Consider the following 26,007-nt stretch of genomic DNA (forward strand, 5'->3'; position numbering starts at 1 on the left):
CTTTTCTGAGTCTTGTATTTATATCATTAATCACTCGTTTTCCTTTGGATGATTTTTTTATATTTATGTCCAGTTCCAATCTAACAAGTCACAGAGTGTCAAGCTTTAAAATGCATCCCTATTTCCAATCAGTTAAAAGTCTCCCCATCTACAAGGAAAGCAGTTTTGCTTAAATCTAAGCCTTAAATCTTAGACCTTAAATCTTAAATCTAAGACCCCATGGGGACGGAGAGAAGGACAGTAAGGAATCCTTCTTCCTGAGGAGGATGACGCAGCAAGAACCACCAGCCTGTGAACTGACTCTAAACCCCATCCCCTGTCCCCCTGTGCTGCTGGGGGGAAGGAGGGAGAGAAACTGGGAACAAAGTGATTTGGGCCTGGGAAGAAGGGAGGGGTGGGGTAACATATGCAAGCCCTGCTCTTTGTGTTGTCTGTGTCCTGTGTGTGTGTGATTAGTGTGAAAATTATTATTTTTTCCTCAAGCTGAGCCTGTTTTGCCCAGGACTTTAATTGGTGAAGAACCCTCCTTGTCCTTTTTGTCTCAACCCATGAGCATTGTCCTCATCCCAGAGTGTGTGTGTTGGGGGGGGGGGGGAGGCAATCCTTTCATTGTACTTTTGTCCCAAACCACAACAGGGAGTAACATGGCCAAGAGGAAAGGAGGTAAGAGAGTAATTTGCAGTTACAGCAGCTTGCAGAGAAGGCATGTTTGGCACTACATTAGTCCCTGCTGCTGTCTCTCAGGTGTACCACTGGGCAATGCCAGTACTGCCTGGTGATCCTCTGGGAGCCATGGGAAGAGCTGTGGACCTAAATGTCTCTACCTCCCTTTCCTCCTCTGTTAAGAGCAGGAAATTATATGAGCTACACTGTATCTGAGGTTTCAGATGCCTACAATTTCACAGAGAAAAATAATAATTAAGTCAGAGAGAATAGCTTTTAATTGCTTCCACACCTTGTGGGGAACGTAGGTGTTAAGCTATGATTTTGACATACTAGGAGTTTTTTGGGAAGTGTGCATGTGGACAGAATTTTTTTTTATGACTTCTAGATACTACCCACAGATTTCTAACAAGCCCCTGGCATGCTTGGCTTCCAGAAGGTCAAACAGCCCCGCTGTGCTTTGCTGTGGCAGATGACATGCATGAAGCCCAGCTCCAAAGCAGGCTGTGTGGCAGGCCTCCTTGGCAGGGTGTGAAGGAGAACCTGCAGCCTGATACTGGGTTTTTTTTAGAATTTCTAGTTGAGTGAAATGTCTTAAATAGAAACTGGCCTTCTTCTGAATGAAAACCTATCCTGGGCATTGCTCAGACAGGCACTTCTATTGTTTCCAGAAGAAGTGGTCTTATGTAAAGAGATATTCTGTTACTAGAGAGTGCTTGGGATTTTTTTTAATTATTTTTTTTTTGGGGGGTGTTGGTGGTTTTTTGGTGTGTGTGTGTGTTGGGGTTTTTTTTGTTTGTTTTGTATGGGGTTTTGGTGGATTTTTTAAATTTTATTTTTAATAAATTAAAAAGTCATTTAAAAAGTACAGAATATTTTATAGCTCAGCTGTATTCACCCTGCTGTAACTAGGACCCTGGACTGCCTTCACCATAGCTAATGTTTTCGCTGTCAATTTATAATTCAGCTGATTTACACAGTCCAGAGGATCCCAGAATTAAAGTCCAAAACAGTGCAGATGATGATGACAATGGCAACAGTGGAATAGGTTTTGTTTGTTTGTTTTTCCACTAAACCAACCCAACCAACCCATGAATGAAACAAACAAAAGCCCCAGATTATAAATCCTTTAAAAAGTATATTAAAAAAAGTATTGTTAAATAGTCTGACATTAAGAAACACAGTATTTTTCACTTTCATGTTAGTATCTTTCTGCTCTGTGGGGTGTTTAATTCCAACTTTATGATATGCATTAAACTAACTTGTATCAAAAGTAAAGCCAAATTAGTTCCTTTTTAAGTGCAAAAAATAACGACTGCTATACTGGACACAAACCTCACAGACAGCAGAATGTCTTATTAAAACTATTGGGGTCTTAATAGCTACAGCTTTATAGATTATAAGGCACAGTTAGCTTTAATTCTTGGTAAAATTAAATACACAGTAGCTGAAAAAAAAATAGCTACTTTCAATTCTGAGCAAATTTGAAATGTGAAGTGGTTCTATCAGTAGTGTGTCCATGAGGTTGCATTTAAATCATAGTCAGGTTCTTGTTAAAATGTTGCTAGTGGCTACCACTAAAGGCCTGTTTGCTTGAAGTTGAAACTTCAGATGATCCCATACTGTATTTTTTCTGACACTGTTATACTTTGTAATGTACTTAAGGAAGAGTCTGGATTTTCAAGACTGCGAAGCGTTTGCCTCTCAGAGCAGAAACTGGAAGAGGAGGTTGAAGGCTGAGCCACTTCTGCAAAGCAGACAGGTTTTATTAAAGAAAGTAACTACTCCTTGGGGGAGTCTTTACTAGCCTGGAAAATATAGTTTTGCTCTTGCTCTTTCTCTAGGCTAATAGCAACAAGAAGTTTAAAGCTGTGAGCCATATAAGAGTATAAGGCTATGAGATGCCAGACTCTGTATGGATGATGCCCACAGTGCAGTGTGCAAGCAGAATCTCTTTGAAGTTTGTTCTGATGTCCAGTGAGGTTGGTATTCTTGCTGTTGACAATTTATCAGTTAGGACAGTGATGATTGTTCTTTACCACTTGTATATCTGGCTGATTTGTCCTTCCCAGCCCATGCAGGTTGCTAGCAGGCTTCAGCCCATGTGCTCAGCAGTGCAACAACTATGGTGGTGCTGCTTGCAGCACTGCAGGCGTCTTCAGACGCTTCTGCACACAAACTCAACAGAACTCACCTCTGTCTCTGTACTTCATGGCATTACTCACCATTGGTCTGAGGAAAGCCTGACAGATGAAATTAATAATTAAAGCCGCAAATAATACAATTTGAAAGTATGTCCTGAGTGTCTGGATATAGTTTTACATGGAGTAATACAATCTTTGGTAGTGCCAGGCAACTGCCTTGTGGAAACATTGGGTGGCCTGAAACAAATGTGTTTCGCTTTTGCTTATGTTCAACTTCATGACAACATCTGTTAAGAAGCCAGAGGTTATAGATGTCCAACTTGCATTTATATGAAATAGAACCAGATGCAGCTGCTGGGAACCAGGCTATAAAATGATCTGAATATTTTTTGAGTGACATCACTGATATTTTGTCTCATGTTTTAGTATGATTCACGATTAATATTTTTAAAGGTGATTTATCTTTCATCTTGGTGTCCACTGTTGTTGACCTAACCTTAATAAAACACAACAGAGCTTGATAAGAAAGAACATTTGTTGAATATAATATTTTTACATATTTCAATTAGTAAAATATGAATTAAAGTTGGTGCAGTTATAAATGATGGATATTAGAATAAATTTTTGTGTGCTTTTTTGAGGGTTTTTTTTTTGTGGTTTGTTTGGGTTTTTTTCCCAAGAAGAAAAAAGTTGGAAAATTCTTGTCTTTTAATTATACTGCTGTAGATTATAGCACCATGCAAGGTGGATTAACAACTGATTTTCCTTTTGACTCGGGAATTGTGATTGATAGAGGTAGAATATACGCAGAAGCCTCTACCTCTTTTGTATTACTAGTAGGTTATAGCAATTAAAGGACACAAGCCCCATCTTCATTTCTGGTTTTGGAAATTCAGTAAATATTTGTTCTGAAAATAGAAATGGTATTTATGGAAAGCTCTCTGAGGTTTCTAGTAGTGCCATCTGGTTGCTCCACCAAGCAATTATTGCAGTCATTTGTTTGAAAACCATAGAACAAAAGCACTTGTGTTAAATTTAGCACTTGTTTCACTGACTTGCTGGGGGGGAACATTGCACATGCATAAAGCCAAGTATGTGTTTCAGTACTTTCACTGAATAAAAGTATTTAACAGCTAATACATTGATGTCTACAGTAGGAGTTCTGTTATGTGCCTTTTTAAAGCTACATTATGCTTGAGGTACCACCACCAATTTTGTTGGAGTTGCATACATTCATACTTTAAAAAAAAAATAAAAAAACCCCTAATTTTTCAGAATGATACCTTAAACTCTTAAAATCAGATATTGCAATTACCCTCATAAAAAAACAAACAAACAAACAAACACAACAACAAAATAAATAGGAATAATCCTGTTCTTTCTGAGAATTTTTGCAGTTATTTCAGCAAATGGCAAAATTATCAGTAAACTCTTGTTTGAATCACCATGACATCTCAGGACTTATGTGACAGGGACACATCAGACCTTTACAAGGAAATGAAATAGCTACTGAAAGTGTGATGAAACATTGTGACCTTTGTTCTTTGTAACAATTCCACATACCTATTACAAAGAGTGTAAAGAAAATACCCCAGTCATATTTCTAGCTCTATACAAAGCAAAGCATTTGTCTCTAATATTTCTGAGGAAATAAATGTATTTCAGTTTGTATGAGGTAAAGAGGTCCTATGTAATCCATAAATCCATAAATAATCTGTGAAGCTAGAAAGCAGCATAAGGAAAGCTGATGATCTGTTATCTCCATTGTGAAAACAGGTTCTTTCCAAAGAGATCAGTCATGTTTGTGTATTGCTAGGTAAAGGCTATGAAATAACTCTTGGTTTGTTTGGTTGTTGTTAGAAAAGGGGCTGCTATGCACCTGCATATTTCAGAAACAATGAAGCCTGTGAAGTTAATCCACAAGTAAAGGTCTGTTCCACTCAAAGTGAACCCATCAATACCTTCTGGGTGTGCATATTCAGATCCTGCCCTATCAACATGATGTACTGTTGAGAAAAGCATTGGGTGAGTAGAGGTGTTGGTCCCATTCCTCAGTCTTGACAGCTCAGCCATGTTTATGGGCACTGAGTGAGCTGTGCGTGGGACACCCAGGCTTTATGGAATATTGTAGCTGCACCGATGATTCATAACTGGTTTCCATTTCTACGAAAGCAGTTGAAGTCTTTTCTAAAGGGTATTTCCTGTTATATGAGCTGATCTCTATTTATATTTTGGGAGATAGGAAAGAAGTCAGTATTTCCATTAGACAGCATCATGTTCAGTATTAAGAGTTCACTTCCCTAAAAAAGAGTAAGCAGTGCTCATGGGGCGAAGGAAAACTGATTTCTCACATTCTCCAGTTTTATTTCTAATTATCAAAAGCCCCAGAGTAAAGACTTACTTTTGATTTTTATACACCTGCAAAGAAGGTAAATATCTGAGAAATCTAATAGTCCATGAAGCTTAGAACTTAATCAGGTAGTATGAAAGAATAACCAATTATCTGTAGTTCCTTAGCTCTCTTGTAAGATGTGGAGTATTTTGTTTGAGAGCATCAGCAGACCTTCTTCTTCTGATCATAGCATCAGAGTTATTCCATGTCATGTCCTAAAATGTGGGTCTAACCCCTACCTCCATACCAGAGAAGACAATTCTGCTTCTGAAATGTAAACTATCATCACAACAATAAATAAACTATTTAGGTAGTTAAACCATGTTGGACAGAATCCCTGCAGACTAATGCAAGACCCAGTTGTTTTAAATGGCGGGTAATCTACAGAGAAATACCCATATATAAAACTTGAAAACATATTTGGGTCTTGTCTATTGTGTCTGAAAATTGGTAGGTCCAGTTATCTTGGCTAAATCCATTCTCACACTGAGTGCTATTTGCAGTACTGTAATGGAATAAAAGCAAAATAATTTTTATTTAAAAAATCAGGTAAGTTTGAGTTTTCCTGTTGGTAAGTACCTTGGTTTCCATTTTTTTCCTGTTTTTCTATGAAGTATTGTATTTTTTGTTCTTTTTTGTTGAAAGAAATCTAAGATTCTCAAACCCAAGGAGCAGGTTTTTTTAAGGTGAGGAATATTGAGAGAATCCTGGTAGAAAAAGTAAACATATTGGCAAAGTTGTTTCAGAAAGCAAGGGGGAGTGGAGGGTGAGTGAGGGTGGTGCTTCTTTTATTATTTTTTTTTGTCTTTTTGTCTTTTTTTCTTTTCTGTCCTTCGTGCACCTGCACATTTTACAGTTTTTTAAACATCTGTGTTTGGTAGTGTAAGTGTTGCTTGTCTCAAAATCATATGCCCCAACAATCACAAGAAACTATAAGATGTTTCATGAGTCATTAGGTTTCTCAGAACAGTTTCCTTGTAAATAAATTAATGTATTTCATAACCACAGAGCAGCATTTTAAATCAGTGCTAGAAAGATGAATGGTGGGTAATGTAAGGCATATGGGACTTTCTTTTTCTATCACTGACTTTTTTTTTATTACTGTGAGACCCATGAAAATGGATTAATTGCAGATTTTTCTTACTCTAGTCCATGCTGAAACTCAAAACCTGCCTTGCTCTCTGTACAAAATCACACGCGTAAAGTGGACAGAGGCTTTGTTTAAAGTGCAAGGAAGATACAGATATGAGATGGAAACAAGAATGTCATAACTATACATAAAAAAAAATAATGAATATATGAGATCACTATCTCACATACTTAGGGCACATGAGCATCTCGTGTGAGCTATCCTGCTGACTTCAGTGGAAAGCCTGTGTTACTTGTTGAATTATCTAAACAAGGATTCTTGCATCAGACACAGGAATAGATTTAAGTACAAAATTTGCTTCTTTCTCTTTGAAGAATGCATGTTCTTGCATAAGTGAAATTGAGCTTGGACTTAAGGTCAGGGCATTCCCCCTTCTTAAAAGTTCATGCACTGAGGTAATAGTAATAATAATGTATACTTGCAAGATCTTTGCTCCAAGTTCAGGTACCTGCATTTCGTCATTCTTTTGATAGCTAGTTCGCTACATCTCCTTGTAAATGTCACAGCTAGGTAAAATGTGGCATTGAGGATCTCATCAGTTTGTAGATGCAGTGTTTTAAACATAATTCTGTTGATGATCCTGCTTATGGTAAAATAACAGGGTAAAATGTTCATACTCAACATGGGACCTTCACAGTGTGTCTTTTCTTTTTAGAGAAGTCACTGAAAATCAGGATGAGTTTGCTTCTCACTGCTTCCACCATACAGTAGAGAAGGGTCATCCTCTCTTAAAAAACAAAGACTAACAGAAAACTTAAGCCCTGCCACCCCCCTTAAAAAAAAAAAAAAAAAAAAAAAAGCAAGCAAAAAAGCCAACATGATATTATGTTATTTAAGCCAGAAAGGACTTTGACAACAGAAGTACAAGCCTGTAATAACTTCCCTGAGCATCCTTTAATCAGGACAGTTATTGCTAATATGTAGATGATGGTCCTGACAGAAGCAACCTATCTCCTGTTGGGTTTGTTCATACTTTTACCTCACTTCTTGACTTCCCAAGCCAGGCTGCAACTTAAGTGTTATGCAGGACCCTCACTTGCCCTTCCAGTCCTATTCTGAGAATTCCTCCTGTTGACAGAGGAAAAAAACACACTTGTGTATGTAATAAAAAAGTTTTTTATTATCTTTGCACTAGCTTAGTCCTTTTGAATGCTATTTCAATATAAAACTATTTTTTTCTGGTCCAGAATTGAAATGTTACTTTTTTTCTCTTCAGTTTTGGATGAAGTCTTTATCTCCTTCCTTTTTTATATCTATGCTGACAGGTTTATGACATTGCTGTTATGTTTTCCCAACTGTAACAGTACAGTCAACTGCTCCTAGCAGTGGAAAAGTACTGGTGTAGGACTTGGATATGATGGGTGTGAGTAGCTAAGCTCTCATGAGCTATTACCAACAATTCAGTGTTTGTTAGATGCTGCTCATGTCCATATCAATAACTTATGCAGTCTCATAAAAACAGCATTTGTAGTTAGAGTTTTGACTGGAGTGTTTGTCATAGGGTATATCAGAATATAACTGCTTTATGCAGTTTAGAAAGGGTGAAAAGTCTCCTACCTGAGAGTCACATCCCATTTGTAACCAAAATTTCATCTGTGTAGAGCAGCAGAGGAGGTCTCAGTCACTTCAGCATTCTCCTAATCACTGCAGGGCTACAGTAGGTCAGAAGCAGTTAGTCTGGGGCTCACAACCACAAGTATTTTACTCTTAATTGTGGTTAATGGGAAGTAGAAATTCAGTGGTGAGCCTAGTTCAGGCAAAAAGTTTACACAGTAAAATAAATAATTAAAAAAAATAATGTCTTAGAAGCAAATTTCCACAAGCCATTAGCTATGGCTCACCACAGGCTACAGCCTTGGCTAAAGATTCACCTCTACAGTGGGACTGCACGAATAAAGCTGTTCCATCAGCCATGCAGCACCAGCCAAATTCCTAATGTGGGACGATTCTCTAGTTACTTTTCAAAGATAGAATGAATTTTAAAATAAGGTTTGTGGATGGATCCAGCTGCAAATGCTAATTGCAAAGCCCCTTGGATGGAGGTACATTAGATGTAACTCTGTACTTTACAGCCTTGATCTCATCTCTAATTACAATCAGCCTAAGGGAAGAAAACAGAAACACCCTGTCAAAACCGAGCCATGTCCCAACCATGTGAATACACGTGACCATGTTGCATATGTGCAAACAATGTAATGCAGGTGACTGGCCTGAGAGATTATAATACACCATCTGGCTTTAAAATGTACAGGCCACACATTTACTTCATATTCACAACTGATCTGGAATAAAATGCATTTCTGAGAATTTGGTTGCATTTCCACATGATTAATTATTAATTTTTTATTTTCTCACAGTTCACATAGGAGTGTAACTTATCTCCAGTTTCACATTGAAAAAATGATCTCCCTGACCACAGGGCTTCCTTACTTCCATCTAACTGATGAGAGGCACAATGCCTCTGACTTTATCTTTTTGCTGACAATATGTACAGAAATTGCAAACTACACTCACAGAAGTCTTCATAACAGCACTGTTTGGGCCTGAGGCTGAACTTAGAGACTGCCTCAAAGATTTAGCAAGAAGAGCTGGGAGATGATAAAATGTTGTGTCATGGACCAAGTCCATTCATTTCCCCCAGGTTTTATGAATGGAAAAGGTTAAGCAGGCAGCTCAGCTAAGTCACTTCAGATGTGTATGGTAGGAATAAATACTTGTGGTATGACATCCATACTGATGTGTTGTTGGCTTCAAGCAAATTGTAGTGTGACTTTATGAGAGCTGGGTATGTAGGACTGCATTAAATATTTTCTTTAATATAAGTGGACAAGGTCATACATGTCCATACAAATATGGAGCTGTGATTGTTATTTTAATCTCCTAAGAATCCTGCTTAGAAGCTATCCAGCCTCCACACTTCGCCCAAACTTCAGCCGAAGCAGTTTGCCCTGGGAAGTACAGAAGCAGATAAAATGGATGAGCAGTATTCACATTCATTCCTCTGTCCAGAGATGAGACAACTATCTGTCTCGCAGGCAGGAACTGTACCAACACCTTGGTCAGGTAGAGAGGTCCAAGAAATCCTTTCATGGTTGTGTGCATGGTGAAAGCAGGAGCACAGAGAGCAAGGCTGCAGTGAGCCTGGTACAGGATGGGATGCCACATGAGCAGACCCGCCACAATGCAGAGGGACAGTGGTTGAAGCCTCAAAGGCGTGTTTGTGTCATTGCCAATCACTGATACAAATTGCCAAAAGGCAGAATTTGAAAACCAGCAGCTTAGCAACTTAGCTGCTGGAAGCTACACTCCTGAATGCCACAAAATTTTGAGTGCTATCTCATTTGCTTGAAGTACTTTGCTATTGATGTGAAACCCAGAAAGTTGTTAACATGTTAAGTCCTCCTGAAAAATTTCTGCTTTAATCCTCCAGCAGTGTCAGCATGGCACTTGCATCAAGACAGGCAGAGGCAGGAATTAGAAGTGGAAACTAGCCCTCACAACAAAACAGTGCCCTGGGAATTCTGAGGATCAGGAGTGAAAGCCAGAGAGTACAAAAGGGAAGAAGCATACATAGGAAGGGAAAGAAAAAAGCCGTTGACAGCTTATCTGACAATGATCCAGGAAAAAAAAAAGCCTCTCTTGATACCAGTCTCTGCATGCTTAGCTGCATCAGGACTTAGGACTCTTACTCATCAATTCAATTTTGAAGCAGCAACTCAGTGCTCTTGGCTTTCTCATTTCACATTACCAGGCTGTGAAAACAGTGAAACTTCCTATAAACTCTGGAAAAAAATAATCTGTTTTTAGTGCTAAGCCTTTGGTTTTCCTGTATGTGTAGATTTCTGACAGAGACAAAGAAAGCTAAAAGAATAATACTATTTCTTTATTGCATATTTTCAATTCAAATTGTCTGTGGTCTTTTAAAACGTAAATTCAATAAACCAGTGCCTAGATACACACAGTCTAGTTTACAGCCACTTTTAATATTAACTGTTTATCTTGTAAATAGTAAGAAGCTAAGAAATGTAAGTTGTGACAGGTAAGTTGGATGATGTTCAGCTACAATAAATGGACAGACCTTTGGCTTCTGTTGCCTCAGAAAAAATATCTGTAGTTAAATATATTTAGGTATCTACTTCTTTGGCAAAATTGAGGCACATAAGAGAAACGTAGCCAAGGTTTTCCAAAAGTTAGAAAGGCCAAGAATTTGTCTTGATTTGAGTTGTGAGTAAAGCTTAGCTCTGAATCTTATTTCTCTGCCAGGAGCAATGCAAGTTTATATTGAATTATCTCTTTTTAAGAAAAAAATTCTTCTAGGGTCTCTTCCACAATTGAATGCCCACTGGAAAATGTGTTTCTTCATGTTTATTCTTCATTTACTTAATGAAAAGCTAAGTGAAGGAAAACGTTGAGAAACCTTAGATATCTGCTGCTGAGCTCAATACTTTTGGGTCTGTCTCTAATGAATCAAAGAGGTGGTTTTAGAGACCTTCTATCTTAAGTTCAGATGTTTCATTACAGAATTAGATTACATTCAGGCTACCAATGCCTATTTGTGTTTACTGATTATAAGAGACAGGTATACACTATCACATTGCAAGCTTCACCATGTGGTCAGACTAAACCCATGCAGTATGCCTGGTTCAGCCACAGATATCCTGAGGGATCTTTGGCAAAACACCTCTTCATTCCGCATCCATTCCTCACACGTAAACCATTCATTCATCACAAAATTGTAGTGCTACCCTCTGCCTGACCTCTCTATTACACTAGAGGTTGGCCAGGGCAGATGGCTGTCTTTTATTATGTGGAGTCACAATCCTATTTGGAGCTCGGAGGTGTTGCACTGATTGCAGTAATTTGTAAAGTTACACTATTGGTTCATTAATATTTTTTAAAATATCTTGAAGTGCTGAGAATGACTCACAGTTAAAACAATGAGAAAAAGCAAAGGACTATGTTGTACAAAAGAAGATGAGGGAACAGCTATTGGGGAAGTGCTTGTTGTGCAGTTTTGTAATCAAAGAAATATAAACGTTAGCCCAGTTTTATGGTAAATACCTTTAGGTCTACCTAGTGTCTGTCTCCTAAGGATCTTTATCCTTCCTCACTGGAAATAAGCAAGTGCTTAAAACATGAATTATTGAATTCTGTAAAGGTAGTCCAGGCAGGAAAGATAAAATAGATTTAAAAAACCCCAAACAAAACAGAGTGCAGCCTTCTGTGGTTCTGATGTTTCCAAATGTTTGGAATGTATTAAGATAACAAAGCAAATCCTTCTGTATTCCAGAAAGGAACAAATCTTCTCCCAGCCAACAATAAATTAATTTTCCTAATTTTTGTGGATGGACATACAATTTCTCTCTTCCTTCTTCAAAATACAACATTCGAAAACCCATTGGTTTGTCGAAGATTTATTTATTTTTGGATGTGCATGAAGCATTGTCTTGCCAGGAACTGAGTAATTTAGAACAGGACAAAAACACATGTGGGATTTCTGCTATAATCTATGTCAGTTCTGCATAAACTGCAAAGGGATTTTCCAAGGGTTAATATATATTATACATTGTCATTATTAATTTTTTCTCTATAGAAATACAATAATGTTTCTAAGGTCCAGTTGGCACTCCAAGCTTATGGTTCTCTAATACTTGTTTCCCCTTAAGTTTTCTAGCACTTTTAGTAAGAGTTATGAAGACTAGGCTGTAGAATTTCAAAAACCAACCCAAAATTTCCAAACAAACCAACGAACACTGAATTTTCCCTAAGTTGTTTTTTTTTATTAGGTTATAAAGAGTACCACCAATGGAGCTGCTCATATGCCTCATAGTTTATAAACCTTTCTGTTCTATGTGAGCAGGAACTCATGGATATCTATCTGTCTATCTATGTATCTATGTATCTATCTATCTACTTTTATATATATATTTATATATAAATATATACGAACTTCACTCTGTGGGATGGAACATTATGCAAAGATACTCAAAACTCTGCAAGCTAAAATTGTGTAACATTTGTTCAGGCAAAGATCTCCAATGCTCCATTTCTTTAGTACTCTTCACAAGCAGTTTTGTACTAAGGTGGTTTTCTCTTTCTGTGGTGATAGAACCAGAGGGAATGGAGGCAAGCTGTGCCAGGGGAGATTTACTTCAGATATTAGGAAGCATTTTTTCACCAAAAGGATTGTCAGGCATTGGAATAAATTGCCCAGAGAAGTGCTGCAGTCACCATCTCTGGATGCATTTAAATGGCATGTGGACCTGGTGCCTAGGGACATGGTCTAGTGGTGAGCTTGTGCTGTTAGGTCTAGGGCTGGACTGGATGATCCTGGGGGCCTCTTCCAGCCAGGGACATTCTGTGATCCTGTGATCCTTATTCGTAGAGCCAGAATGTGTGATGCATTTTAAACCTCTTTCTGCCTAGGTATGGAATAGTGTAAGAGCAGTCTCTGTGCCTCCATCAAGTATTGGTCTGTCACTGAGTCTGGCACAGACCCTAACAAGAGTGTAGCATAAGGTGTTCAGGATACTTTGGAGTTAAGCTGGGTTCTTAAGGCCTCAAGAGCTTCAGTTCTTCCAGGAATAATCATAGTAAGTAATCATCAGTGGATGATGGTTTTGTATTTATATTTTGGACTGAGATATGCAGTAAAAATAAATTCTTAGTAAATCATAGTACTAGGTAGGCCTGCTGCAGTCCTCAAACAAGAACGACTATCACTAGTTACTGGAGTTTAGGAATCTCTGCCCTTCAGCGGAACAGAAGCAAAGAGAAGCTAATTGTCTCCAGGACAAGAAAGAGACAGAAAATATCTCAAAACCTGTACCAAAACGTATTTGCTGAGCTTGCTTTCACTTTTTTTGAATAGCTACTACTGCAGACTTGGCTGAAATCCGTAATGGAGAGATATTTGGGAACAGGTATTAAAGTACAATTTTGAAGGAAAAATCAATACTGAAAATACCTTAGTTTTCAAAAAAAGGTCATATCTAACTAAAAAAATCCAAGTCCACATTTTAGGCAGATGTACAAATGCTTTCCTGTTCCTAAGAAGCATTTTTCGTGTTATTTATCTGCTTTAAGTTTTTCAGTCAGACAATCTGCTCTGTAAGGTCTAAACAGGAAGCACTACTGGCAGGCAGTAGTGAGATTTTAACATCACCCCTTAAAATAACTTTCTAGCAATAGTTTTCTGTATCACTTGTTTTTGAGATGGTGGGCATGGAGTTAGCACAATTTTTATCCCATTCAGAATTGGGCACCAAATAAGTGGTGGCTTGCTTTGCATCAGTTTTGGACTTTGTCCCTCACTTTAAACAGAATTTTGCCTTGCAAATCTGGAGTGAGGTTTTGTGGACTTGATCCTGAGCCCTTGACTGAACTGATCCTTTTGTTTGGCAACTGAAGCTTTCTGTGCCACCTAAATACTCCTGTAACATCTGTTTAAAAAGAAGAATTCACCTAAATATGTGGCAGCAATTCAGCATTGCCTCAGTTCACAAGACAAAGAGGGAATTTTGTTAGAGAACAATATTTCTAGAATTAATCACTATGTTTCAGGTTTGAAATTTTGGAGTTTTGTTTGGTTTGGTTTTGTTTGTTGATTTTTTTAAATTTATTTTTTCTTATACTGCTGATAAGACTCCAAAGAGTTAAAAAATATAAAGTAAAATGAGAAATCACTATGATTTCTCTTATTATATCTTAGCATATCTTCATTCATACTTCTACTCACTATGTTGAATAAAAAGGATTATTTAAAACTATTTACTCTTATTCTCAGTAATAGAGGCTGAATTACTGTATTTTATCTTCCTCAGAACACTTTTTGTCTCTGCCTTTCTTTTTTTGGTCATACTTTTCCATAAGTCAGCACATCTCAGAGCTGGACATTTGCAATTTAGCCATAAGTAATTGTATTTACAGTTAAAGTACAACTATCTCATTACTCAGGTCAAAAGCCAATTTATTTATAATACAAAACATTTGAAAACTGACATCTGTTCTTGAGATACACAGAACTTCTGAATTGACGTCAATGATGTAACCACACACAAAAATGCTTCCGGTGAATTTCCTTAGTGTTTTATCTGTATGATAACTCAGCCCAATGTAGAGTAATTTGCTTTCTTTGCACTACACAATGATGTTAAAGGGCAAATTTAAAAACTGCACAATAGTTATAATGTGCGTCAAATTCAAACTCGTTAAGTTTAATTATCCTAAGAGTCTTTGTTGGGGTGAGATACAGGTATGATGGGTACAGCTGGGATATTGTCCCTTACTGTAGAACATGAAACTTAGAAACCTGGGGCCACTTGAAAGTTGAGGCAGAAGTGTGCTTTGAAATCTCCCTCTACTCTTCAAAAACTAAACTGGCAGCAGTAGCTGTATGATTTTTCTAAGCAGGTAATATTTTCCTAAAAGATTTCTAGCAATAATTTAAATGTGCAGTTTTCAGTCTCCATCACTGTATGAAACATCTTGTGAGAGAATAACTTAGAGCAGCCACTGTTGCTGTCATTAAAGTGCAGATTAGTGCTCTTTTGGTTCTGTATTTGCAAAACATCCCTTCAGGATGTTATAATCATTAGGAACTACGGCTACTTTTTCTTAGCTATTTACAACGTGTTAGCCTCTGAGAAGGCTACAAGGAAGCAAGTGTCCTGGGATTATCAATGAAAGTTCAATATTTATGTGTAAAGGATCTTTCACCTGACTATATAATCATGATTGTGTAAACACCTGAAGGTAGAAAACACAGGCTATGTTTTGGAGTGGCTATATGTGACAAACTCTGGAGGTAATTTGGGATCCTCAGCTGCCATTTATAACCGAAGAATTTATCTATAATGCTGAGTAATTAAAGTTAGGAATGTCCTGAAGCCTTGAGACATTTGTTTTGTCCTCTCTGGTTAATGGTATCACCAGTGGCTAATCCAGCTCTGTACAATTGCTTAATTGTAATCCTATTACTTAAGCCTGGGAAATACCATTAGATCATCTAGTCCATCTAATGTCTTAGCCTTGCACATGAGTAGGAGTGATTAATGCATTTCAGACCTCACAGCAGGATTCTTTTATTGCTCTATAAGCAGTAGAAGACCGATCCCCCAAGACAGGGATGGTGCCATTCGTATGGAATATGAAACCCCCAGTCAGCCAAGAGGCACATGTGATGGGGGTTAGTCCACACGTAACATAGAAGGTGCCAGACTTAAATAGCTAGAGAGGTTAGTCTTGACCTACAGACATGCATGTTTGAGCAGCCCAGCTGGATCATACTGGATCTGCATGACTGGGCATACAGCTGCTTCCAGAGGGAGTGTGTAACAGCTAACTTCTGCCTTTCCTGCACAGGCAGTCTCTCATTCTCTTTCCTAATGTGCTCTAAATTTTCACAAAACTTCCAGAGATGCAAATATTTATGAATCTTGTATCCTTTTTCATGGTAAAAGCTAGATGATATATTTGGGATTTGATAATGTTTAGTATTTACCAGACAGATAGATTAACTGCTTGCAAAAAGTCGCCTTTCTTATGGTAATCAGAATTAATAAATAAATAATCTTACACCAGTCATCATGCTGTAAATCCTTAACTTCAGGTGTTTTCCAAAAGGCATACAAAGTGTGTCATAAAATTCTGAATTTCTCCAGCTCTCGTTCTCCCTCTTGCATACACACATACAGTATAAATTATTTAGCTGTGGATGGTCTTAAGTGTGATCTGAGTGATTATGACTCTTGAAATGAGTGTTTTCAAGAATCAAGTTTTCTCGTTTGCTTTAGGAATACAAACTAGACCTGGTAATGACAAAAAAAACCAACCCGACCACAGATGTTGCCTAATGTGCAGAATTATTAGAAGTATAGGTGGTGACTGAATAAAGACTTATTTTTTACTACCTGAGAACACTGTGCTGTTAGAGAGGAGAGCAAATTGACTTTTGAACAGAAGAACTGAAATAATTTTTGTAAGACTTCACTCAACACGCGTTTCCTGGAAAAAGTCTGAAGCTCTCAGTTACCTCAATTACAGTGTTTCCAACCAAAAATTCAGGCTCCAAAAACTAGCACTTTGGATCCAATTTTTAAAATTTGGAAACATTTGTCTAAATATGTCTAAATGCATATTCTTATTTAAGCACATTAGGAAAGCAGAGATGTGCTGTAAAGAGAGGGGAACAGAACATAGAATAGGTGAATATGAAACTGTTAGGCCAGACATGAAAAGACAGTTTTCAACTGTAACATTTTACAATAACTTTAGTAAGATTGTGGTGGCATGAAACGTGCCTATTTTTAATATGTTGATGGAAAGAATTGTATGGTATTGTTTGTAATAAAAAAGCTCTGGACTTGACGATCACGGAGGCAAGTGCCTTGCAGCTCCATGCCCCATTGTTTGGACACATCGTTCCTATTCATTTTAATGGAAATTACATGCCCAATTACAAAGATAATTTTGAAAACATGTTTTGCTGTTTGAAAACTGTACAGGAAGTTCAGAGAATGTGTGTTGTGTTGACAAATAAATCTCCCTCTGAGTTAGACACCAATCAACAAGTGTGAAACTTTTGAACCAATATTTTTAAAACCAGATGGCTAGAACTAGATTCCTGGATTCACAGAATCATAGAATGGTTAAGGTTGGAAGGAATCTGAAAGATCATCAGGTTCCAACCTCCCTGCTGTGAGTAGGGGCACCTCACACTAGACCAGGCTGTACAAAGCCTCATCCAACCCAGCCTTAAACACCTCCAGGGAGGGGGCTTCCCCAGCACCTTACTACCCTCATGGTGAAAAATTTCTTCCTGATGTCTAACATAAATCTCCCCTCTTTCAGTTTAATACCATTGCCCCTTGTTCTATCACTACAAGCCGTTGTAACAAGTCCCTCCCCAGCTTTTCTGTAGGCCCCCTTTAGGTACTGGAAGGCTGCTATAAGGTTCTCCTGGAGCCTTCTATTCTTCAGACAGAACAACCCCAACTCCCTCAGCCTGTCTTCATAGCAGAGGTGCTCCAGTCCTCTGATAATCTTAGTGGCCCTTGTCTGGATCCTCTCCAACAGCTCCATGCCTTTCCTGTGATAAGGGCTCACCCTCCATATGTAGGAATTTATTCGAGTTACTTTTCAGAAGGCCAAGCTTTTAACATTGCGGCATCAGTAACACAGTATTAGTTGATAAGTAGACTTTCAAAAGAAGAACATTCAGAAGGATCTATACCTCTGAACTCTGAGTAGCATGGTCCTTAGCATCATGACCAGAATTACTTAATATTCATGTAAAGCCTTCAGTTTTGGGCCATATGATATCCTTGGTTTTCACTCAAAATCATCTTCTATTTTCTGTTGCATTGATGGAATTGATCAGCTTTCTTACACTTAAATCATCAAGGAGAGGAATCATTTGTGAAGCTGGTTGCTCCAATACAGATAGACCAGCTGCAAAGGCCTCTCTCCTTTTTTCCCTCCCCAACTGTTAATTCATATTAATTAAAATAAAACCTTTTGGCTTGGTTTGGTTTGCATTCATATCTGCAATTAGTCTATCTGTTTGGGGAGGATGGATCCATATGAGAAAATACTGATCAAACTAAGACAATGGAACAAAACAGCAGCACAATAAGAGATAGAGTTGCAAATACTTCAAGTTTGCAGGTAATAAAATAAGAAAGAAGAAATATTGAACAGAAGATCTTTTAAGAAATAAGTGGTTTCTCAACAAAGTTCATATGTTTGTATTTTTTCACCACAAACATCAACTTGGGTGTTCTGTAATGCACTCTTAAGCACTTAATATTTGCATTCCTCTTTCACCTCTTCTTCCTACAGATGGGTAATGTTCAGTATCTTCTTTGTACCAGAGGAAGAAAATTATGCTCCTTACTTTTACAATTTAAACTCCTATTTTGGGTTTTGTTTTGGGGTTTTTTTTGGCCAATTGGCATGGGTAGTCTATTTCCATCTGTTCTCCATTTCAGGAAGACATCATTAGCCCCACTGCTCTGGTAAGCTGAGTGAAATAAAAGATGGTAAAGAAGTTCCTGTCAGATCCTTTTAAAAATCCCTATGTCTGTGGAACAGACATGCTTTATTGAAGAAGTTTCAGAGCAGTACCATGATTTAATGCATTTTCAACTCAAATTAAAACTACATTAAATCACCAATATATGTGATGTCAAAGTTAATATAGAGATGGGAAGAAAATCAGAACATGTAGGCATTTTAGGGATTTAAAGGTAAGGGATGTAAGCATGTGCATTACCAAATCACCTTTAGAATTTTTTTTCTGGTAATTGCCACCTTTTGGCATCTATAATATGTGAACTTTCCATGGTCATAGAAGAATAAAGTCTGCCTTATTCTCCAGCCAATACTGGCTTTCTAAGGAAAAGTAAGACCTACCACAAGAATTTTTTTCTGTCATCTTCCACAAGCAGGTTTTTTAATTTTTTTTTATTTTTTCCCATTCTCAGAGCTATCCTGGGGTTTGGGTGAACATATAGAGTATAGCCCATCAGCAATGGACAGAATCCACTTATGATTCATACTTACAAGGCTATTGGGAATTAATCTTTGGCAATTACTTACAGATGTGAGAGGAGACCGAAAAGTCCTCCTTCCTGGATAAGCATGTGTTTCTGAGATCTGAGTCAGTAGTGATACTAGGTTGTGAAGCAGAAAGGCAGTTTTTGTTAAAGAAAGGAAAATAAGGACACTTGAGTCTACCTCAGTCCTCTGATTCAGTAGTTTCCCTGTGTCTGCTTGTCAGTGGCTTTTGGACAGCCCTGCACAATTTGGTTACATTTCGTGTCATAATTATCAAGTGAATTGGTTGCAAAGAGAAGGTAAACCATGGCTGGCTTTCTTTTACTTGATCAGTCATTTGGTTTTCTTGAAAGGCCTTTGTCCAGAAAATAAGATCATGGAGGAAGCAACAGTTATCTATCTATCTATGTATGTATAGCTGCTGCTAGTGAGCAGGTAGGTTCTCAATGCCAATAAAGTGTTAAATTTTAAAGATAAGATTTTTATCAGTACATGTTACGTGTGTACAGTGCTGCTATCTACATCAGAAATGATCACTCCATGCTTCTTTCATAAATTCAGGAAAAAGGGCACATTTCTCTGATCTATTTTAGATATGTGACTTATGATGAACAAAGACTGACACTACTGCTACTTTCCACTAACTGTAACATGAGCCTTGATAACAAGTTTAGATGCAGCCATCAACAATTAGCCTAACTTAGATTCTTAACACCTTTTATTTTTACTCCGTGGTACAGCAGCCTCTGTAATTTATGCTCTCCACTAATAAGAAAGAGAGAAGCAAAAAAATAAGTGGATGCACATAAACCAGTGGCACTTTAAGCAGTCTAGATAGCAGAATTTCCTTATTTTATCTAAGATCTTTACTTTTTGTGCTTGAAAAGTAGTGTTTGCTAACATTGCTGTTGGGTCAGTTAGACATAGAGAATAAAAACCACATTACAATTACCTAACCAAAAGAAAAATAAAAGGAACTAAGCTCCTCAGAGAACAATACTTGTAGTTTCTGAAGGTGATGTTGAGTCATCAACAGCATTCTGTCCCTTGAACAATGTTTAGGAAGTGAAAGTGCAGTCTTGAGTATTGCAGCTATCCAGAATAACAACCAGACAAGATCAAGTGATACGATCTGATTATGTCTGTGTCTTTTCAAAAAAGAGTGGGTGTTTTTTTTTTTTCGGTTTTTTTTCTTTTTTTTTTCTTTTCTCCTCTCCCTATCTTGATTGTCCGTAAGAATTTATGGCTGTTTATATGTTAAGATGGATCTGTGAAGGTATCCACACTACATAGTTGCAACCTCAGCCAACAAATCTAACAATTTATTCTGAACTTTCACTTGAATCTTCAGAAATAATTTTGTCTTATAATATTAAAACCACAAAAATTGCCTGTTTTATTTTAATCTGTTCCCTGGCCAGGAATAACTAGGATTCTCACAAAAAAATATTCTAAGAATATGTCATTTATACACTGCGTGTCACAAGCCATAAACTCATGAGAGGAGAGGAAAGCATGACGATGAGATCATGCAATTACACAGAAGAAAGACTTACTAAAATGGTCACTAGTTTTTCCTCATTTATCTATTTTTTATATTTATTTTTTTTTCTCCCCACAATTTATTACCTTCTTTCTTCTTTCATTGTTTTTTTTGTGTTTGTTTCAGATTTTTTCTTTATAGGCGAGAATTTTCTAAGTGATTACATGAAACCAAGCAGTTAGTCTGGCTTGCCAGAAATATGTTTATGAACTCAAGGAACAAACATGGGGACAGTGAATAGGGGTGAAAAAATATAAATACTTAAAATATAAGAAATCAACAAAGAATGTACCCTTTTAAAGAGAAGCTGGCAATGGCTGTGTGATCTATGGACTGGAAAACAGGAAGAGATGCTGGAGTGACATGAAGGATATGTCAGCAGAGGAAATAGTTACTGCAGAAACTTCAAGGAGCTTATTAAACCTAAAAGTTACACATTAAAATGCACGTAGATAGCAGGAAAAGAATGGGTGAGAGTGCTGTGGAGAAAGAAAAGGCTGAATTTGCTCCAACATGAATGACGGTGGATTTAGAAAAAAAGTATTAAATTCTTTTAAGCTACAGTTATATGGGGGTCAAGAAACAGAAGGGCATGCTTAGCTGTGATTATTAAAGGAAGTAGCATAGACAGCTTGCCTTGATTATATTTGATTTAACTGAGAAGTTATTCTAGATGAGATATTCTAGGTGAGAGCAGTATGAGTGAGATACTACTCTAAAAGCTCTGTAGCATAGGAGTGTAAATTGTAAGTAGCTAGGCTAGGCATGGAAGACAAAAATCCATATAAATAAATAAGCAAGTAAACATGGAAAAAGGGGATTCCTGAAATAACAGCTGAGGAAACTGAGCTACCAGTGGTGCTGCTGACAGAGCAGCTAGAGAAATGAGCAGTGAAGAACAGTTATGGGGGCCAGGGAGAAACTGGCTACCAAGAAGAAGGGAAATGACTAAATGCATTAAGTACAACAGGAAGATCAAATAGGCTTTGAGCCAGGCCAGAGAAAAAAAGTCAGGGGGAAGTTGTCCTGACTCATGTGCTGGATTGAATTACTATTCTGCAGCAAAAGCAACAACCGAGATGTTACAAGCACTTTAAGATTTAGAAGAACAGATAGAGATCTCATTAAATTTCTTATATAGGAGAAAAGACCTTCCACAAATTTCAGTGGGTTTTTGTAATTATCTTTGCTATTTGTTTGTAGATTTTCTTCTCCTGATCTGTGCACTACAGATTTGGTGCACAGAGATTCTCTGTTCCAGCAGTTTCTCATCACAATGTGAAAGGTTCATCTCATTCCGTGATGGTAGCTTTTTATGCTTGTAGCAGTTCCCTCGGGTTACTAATGGATCATTTACACATCTGAGAATGTTGTTAAGAAGCTCCTGAGGTGGAATGGGATTCCAGCTGTAGCAGCTACCTACTGCTCTTATTTCTTATGGCAGGCTCCTGAGAGTTGCACAACTGCCTATTAGTGAGTTGATGATGGATGGAACAGCTGTAAATTTACAAGTAATGATAAGCTTGAGACTCCTAAATTAGCTAGAGAACAGCAATTTGCAAATTTTAAAACAGACCTTGAACCAGGATCTTTTTACAGGATAATGCCACCACCAAGACAACAACAGGTCAGTGGTTGAAAGCTATAAGCATTCCTCTGTCATTTCTTGTGATTATCCATCTTTGTTGAAAACAGAGAATCCAAATCTCAGACCAATTTACCACAATGGTTCAAGGATGTGTTTTAATTTTGCTATTGATCTGCTTGATGGTCTTCAGGAAGTTATACGTTTCTCTTCAACTGTCTAGGATATGGAGCTATTTTCTGTTACTAAGTCCATTTGTTCTAGAAAGTAAGTGAAAAGCAAAAGGAATTAATGTAGTAAAGAGGCATAACAATAATAGTGACTCAGGGATCATGATAATAACAAAATAAAAACAAAAACAGAATGAGAAGAATAAGGCAGCTGCTTCAGCAGATGGAAAAGTGAGAGCATCACACTTCTGGTGATTCTGTGAGGCTCTTAAAGACCCATTAAAGTAAAGAGAACACTCTGGGAAAGGAAAAATAGGAGAATTAAAAAGATACAAAAAGTGAAGCCTTATTTTCTTTGTAGTCTTTGTCAGAAAACCAAGAGTGTACCTGACAGGCCAGAAGGATACCTACTGAAGAAGAAACTGACAGCCTTCTGGAAAAGAGAAAACTATGTTGTTCAAACTGTCCTTAAAAGAGTGAAAGTAGAATTAGAAAGGTCTTTTTAATTGTTATTTTTTTTCTGCTGTGTCATCTGCTAGTCTTACAAGCCAAGGACTAATGTGTGGTCTTGACCTCACCTAACTTTAGAAGCTTTTATCTGAGTTAATTTTTAGCATATGTAGAGTTAGGTGCTTCTGGCATTCATTCAATACCAGGTAAGCAATTTGCTTCCATAATGTTAGGACCCTAGAGAACTCTGGGCACAAAGAAAGGGTACCTGAAGATCTTGGATGAACGTTGGTTTTTTTTCACAAAAAAAAAAACACAAAAAACCCCCTATATTTAGTTTTAGTGTCAGTTTTGATGTATCTCTGGACTTTGTCTATATTCAATATTGAATCATGTGGAAGGCCTCTCCTAGGCCTAAGAGATTTTAAATTACTTCTTCCTTTTGGATTTGAAAATTCTTGAAAAGGTTTCTTGTAATGGCAACTCATTCTAAAAATACTGATGCCCTATGTGCTTTATGCTAGGAAACAGAAACAAAAAAATGAATTTTAAAAGACACACAGAGAAAGAACCCAGAGGAGAAAGATACATATTTAGTGGTACTATTTTAATCTTCAACAAGCATCAGTACAGCAATTGTTATTTGCAGTGAAGAGACTGATGATTAGTGAAGGAGTACAGAGAGCACAGAGAGTAGTTTCCCTTAGTGACCAGGTTATTGGTTTTTTATAGAACTTAAGTTAATATGAAAATGTGGAACATGGGATGAGGGCTAAATTATGTTAGTAGAAACTTTTAGTTAATGTCCAGAGTCTCATATTTGGAGTTTGATGGTATTATTACATTAAAATAAGCTTGCAGCTTCTACAGTGTAGCAGCTTAACAATAGCAAAACAAGATAGTTAAAATGGCATTCACCTGCTGCTCACAAAGCCAGTTGCTATTCTTGGTGTGTTATTTTTACCACCAGCTGTGTAATCTTTGTCTCCTTTCTTTCATGAATACAGAGTGCACACCTTATGAAACAGGTACTGACACTCTGTGTTTGTACTGTCTGTAGGACAATGTTGCCTGACTTTGTCTAAGGTCTCTGTAGAACATTATAAATTTGACAAGCGTGCTCCTGTCGGAGAGTGATGGCACTTCAGTCAATGCCTGACTTCTCTCTCCCAGTTATTCATATTATTCAACAAAGAACCTGAGTAAATTTTGATGGAACTGCTCACATGCTTAAAAATTAGGCAAATATTTTAATAATATCTGAGTTAGGCCTCTTTTTGATTGTTTTACTCTTTTATTCACCTTTTAATCAACAATTTGTTATAAAATATTTCTAATACAATTAAATTTCAAGAATAATTATCTCATAGTGTGTATGAAAAAGGGTAGAAAAATACCAGCAAGGGAAATAAGAACAGTTTTCCTTTGGCATTTTTTTTCCAATGAAGACTGTATTTGGATTGATGGTTTGTTATACCCCTTTATTGCTTTGTTTGAACCATCTCTGAAGTACTTTCCAAATTTAAACATTAGATGTGTGATCCCTTTATTTTCTTGCCCCTCAATAAAGAAGTGCCTGAATGTTCTTGTCTGATATCAGCACTGTCCCTTGAAGACATGATTCATGACATGCAATGTCATAGGGAAAACTAAAGATTCTAAGAGCACTCTGAAACCTATTATTTTTATTTCTCTGTTGATTTGGGTTTTGTTGTTGTTTTTTTGGTTGTTTTGTTTGTTTGTTTGTTTTTTTAATGGCTGGCCTTTTACTAGGTCTCTATCTGCATTTCTGCTAGACTTTGTGTTCTTACAATAAAGTAGTGGCACAATCACTGAAGAGGGAAAAGTAGTCAGAACCGCTACTGCTTCAGTTTCACTCTGAAATATTACAGATGTGGCTCTCCTGGAAGAGTGAAGAATGATGTCAAGCTTGAGCAATATCCCCTATGAACAGAGCACAGACACCCAACCTGCCACACTGCCACAGCCATTGTAACACATGGCTGTAGCTAATTTTAGATAAAATTTAAGAGAATATTTGCCTATAGAATAATTTTCGTGTTACAGAACAAAGTCTAGAGTGGGAATTTACTGACAGGCTAGAATAGAACAATTAATAAGACTACTTGTCTTTCAAGAAAAATATACACGCCTATGCTGTTCACAATATATGTACAATATCTCTAAATATCCATATTTTTTAATTGTAGACTTCTTTTTGACCCCATTAAAAAAAAAAAAAAAAGTTTTCTTAAATGTAGTGAAATCCTGCCCTTAAAAGTATGAGGAGCATCACCATTGCTACGTAACTGACTGTGAATATAGGCCTAGAATTTTGATTATTTTTTTTAGCAGACATAAACAGATTTGCATAGCATGCCAAGAGTAAGAATGGCTTTTTTTACTGTCATTTTAATCTATGTTTACATGTTGTTTACTTTACTGATCACTTGATTTTGTTAATTTCGATTGTCTGATGCTATGAGAACATGAATTTAGGCCCTAATGTTGAAAAGGGAGATCAGTGAAAAAAGTACAATCTTCCCATTCAGTGATTACTGACATGGTAAATTATTTTATTTTTTTATAATCCAGTTAATAATATTGTTAATGGTGTATGTAGTAGTGTCAGGAGAATATCTCCCTGTTTTAATAAATATGAGAATAATGTTTTAATAAATATGAGAATAATGTTTTAATAAATACAAGAATAAGATATCAGTAAAATACTGTCCATATTCTACCTTCAAAACAACTCATTTTCCAGTTCCAGCTACCTCCAGCTGTGGAAAAAATCTTAATTGTGATTTTTGTCTACTCCTGCTCAGTGTTGGTACAGATTTTATTGCCATTTTGTTTATCCATATGGGAATGTTATTCTTCCTTAAAATCATCATAGTTGTCCTTATTCAGCATGTGTGTATATATTAATTAGTAAAGATGTTTTTATGGTATATAATCTGCTTGAGAATGCCTTGTTGAATGAACTGCTTTCCTTTACTATATATTCCACCATATGATGGAATCCAGAATTTGGTCCAGTTGCTCAGATTTTTTAATTAAGCTGTTAAAAAATTTCAGCCTTAACAACATGTCTCTTTTGGGACACAAACTGCTGACACACTTTTTTTTGGCAAATCAGTATAATAACTGAGTTGGAAAACTGCTTTCTGGTAATGTGAAATTAGTCACAAATATGTCATCTTCTCATACCTTTATGGAAAACCAGTGCAACTTAGCATTCCTGTCTGTCTTCAAGAAGACTAATTAGCAGGTTAATGAGGGTAGCAGACTGCACATTTTCCTTTGGGTTTTCAAAGGAGTCAAAGGAAAAGTCAGTGTTATTTGAATA

At 37.0% G+C, this 26,007-nt stretch overlaps 1 protein-coding gene across 1 annotated transcript in view; it reads left to right on the forward strand.

Moving 5' to 3' along the window:
* Positions 1-644: 644 nt before the first annotated feature.
* HGF (hepatocyte growth factor (hepapoietin A; scatter factor)) overlaps positions 645-26,007 on the forward strand; it is a 109,039-nt gene continuing 83,676 nt past the window's right edge. The window contains exon 1 of the mRNA XM_010001805.1: positions 645-663. Within this exon, the coding sequence (XP_010000107.1) occupies positions 645-663 (19 nt within the window). The remainder of the gene's footprint in view (positions 664-26,007) is intronic.

The sequence above is a fragment of the Chaetura pelagica genome, unplaced genomic scaffold (genome assembly GCF_000747805.2).
Source record: "Chaetura pelagica isolate M959 unplaced genomic scaffold, ChaPel_1.0 scaffold137, whole genome shotgun sequence".
In the NCBI taxonomy this organism is placed as follows: domain Eukaryota; kingdom Metazoa; phylum Chordata; class Aves; order Apodiformes; family Apodidae; genus Chaetura; species Chaetura pelagica.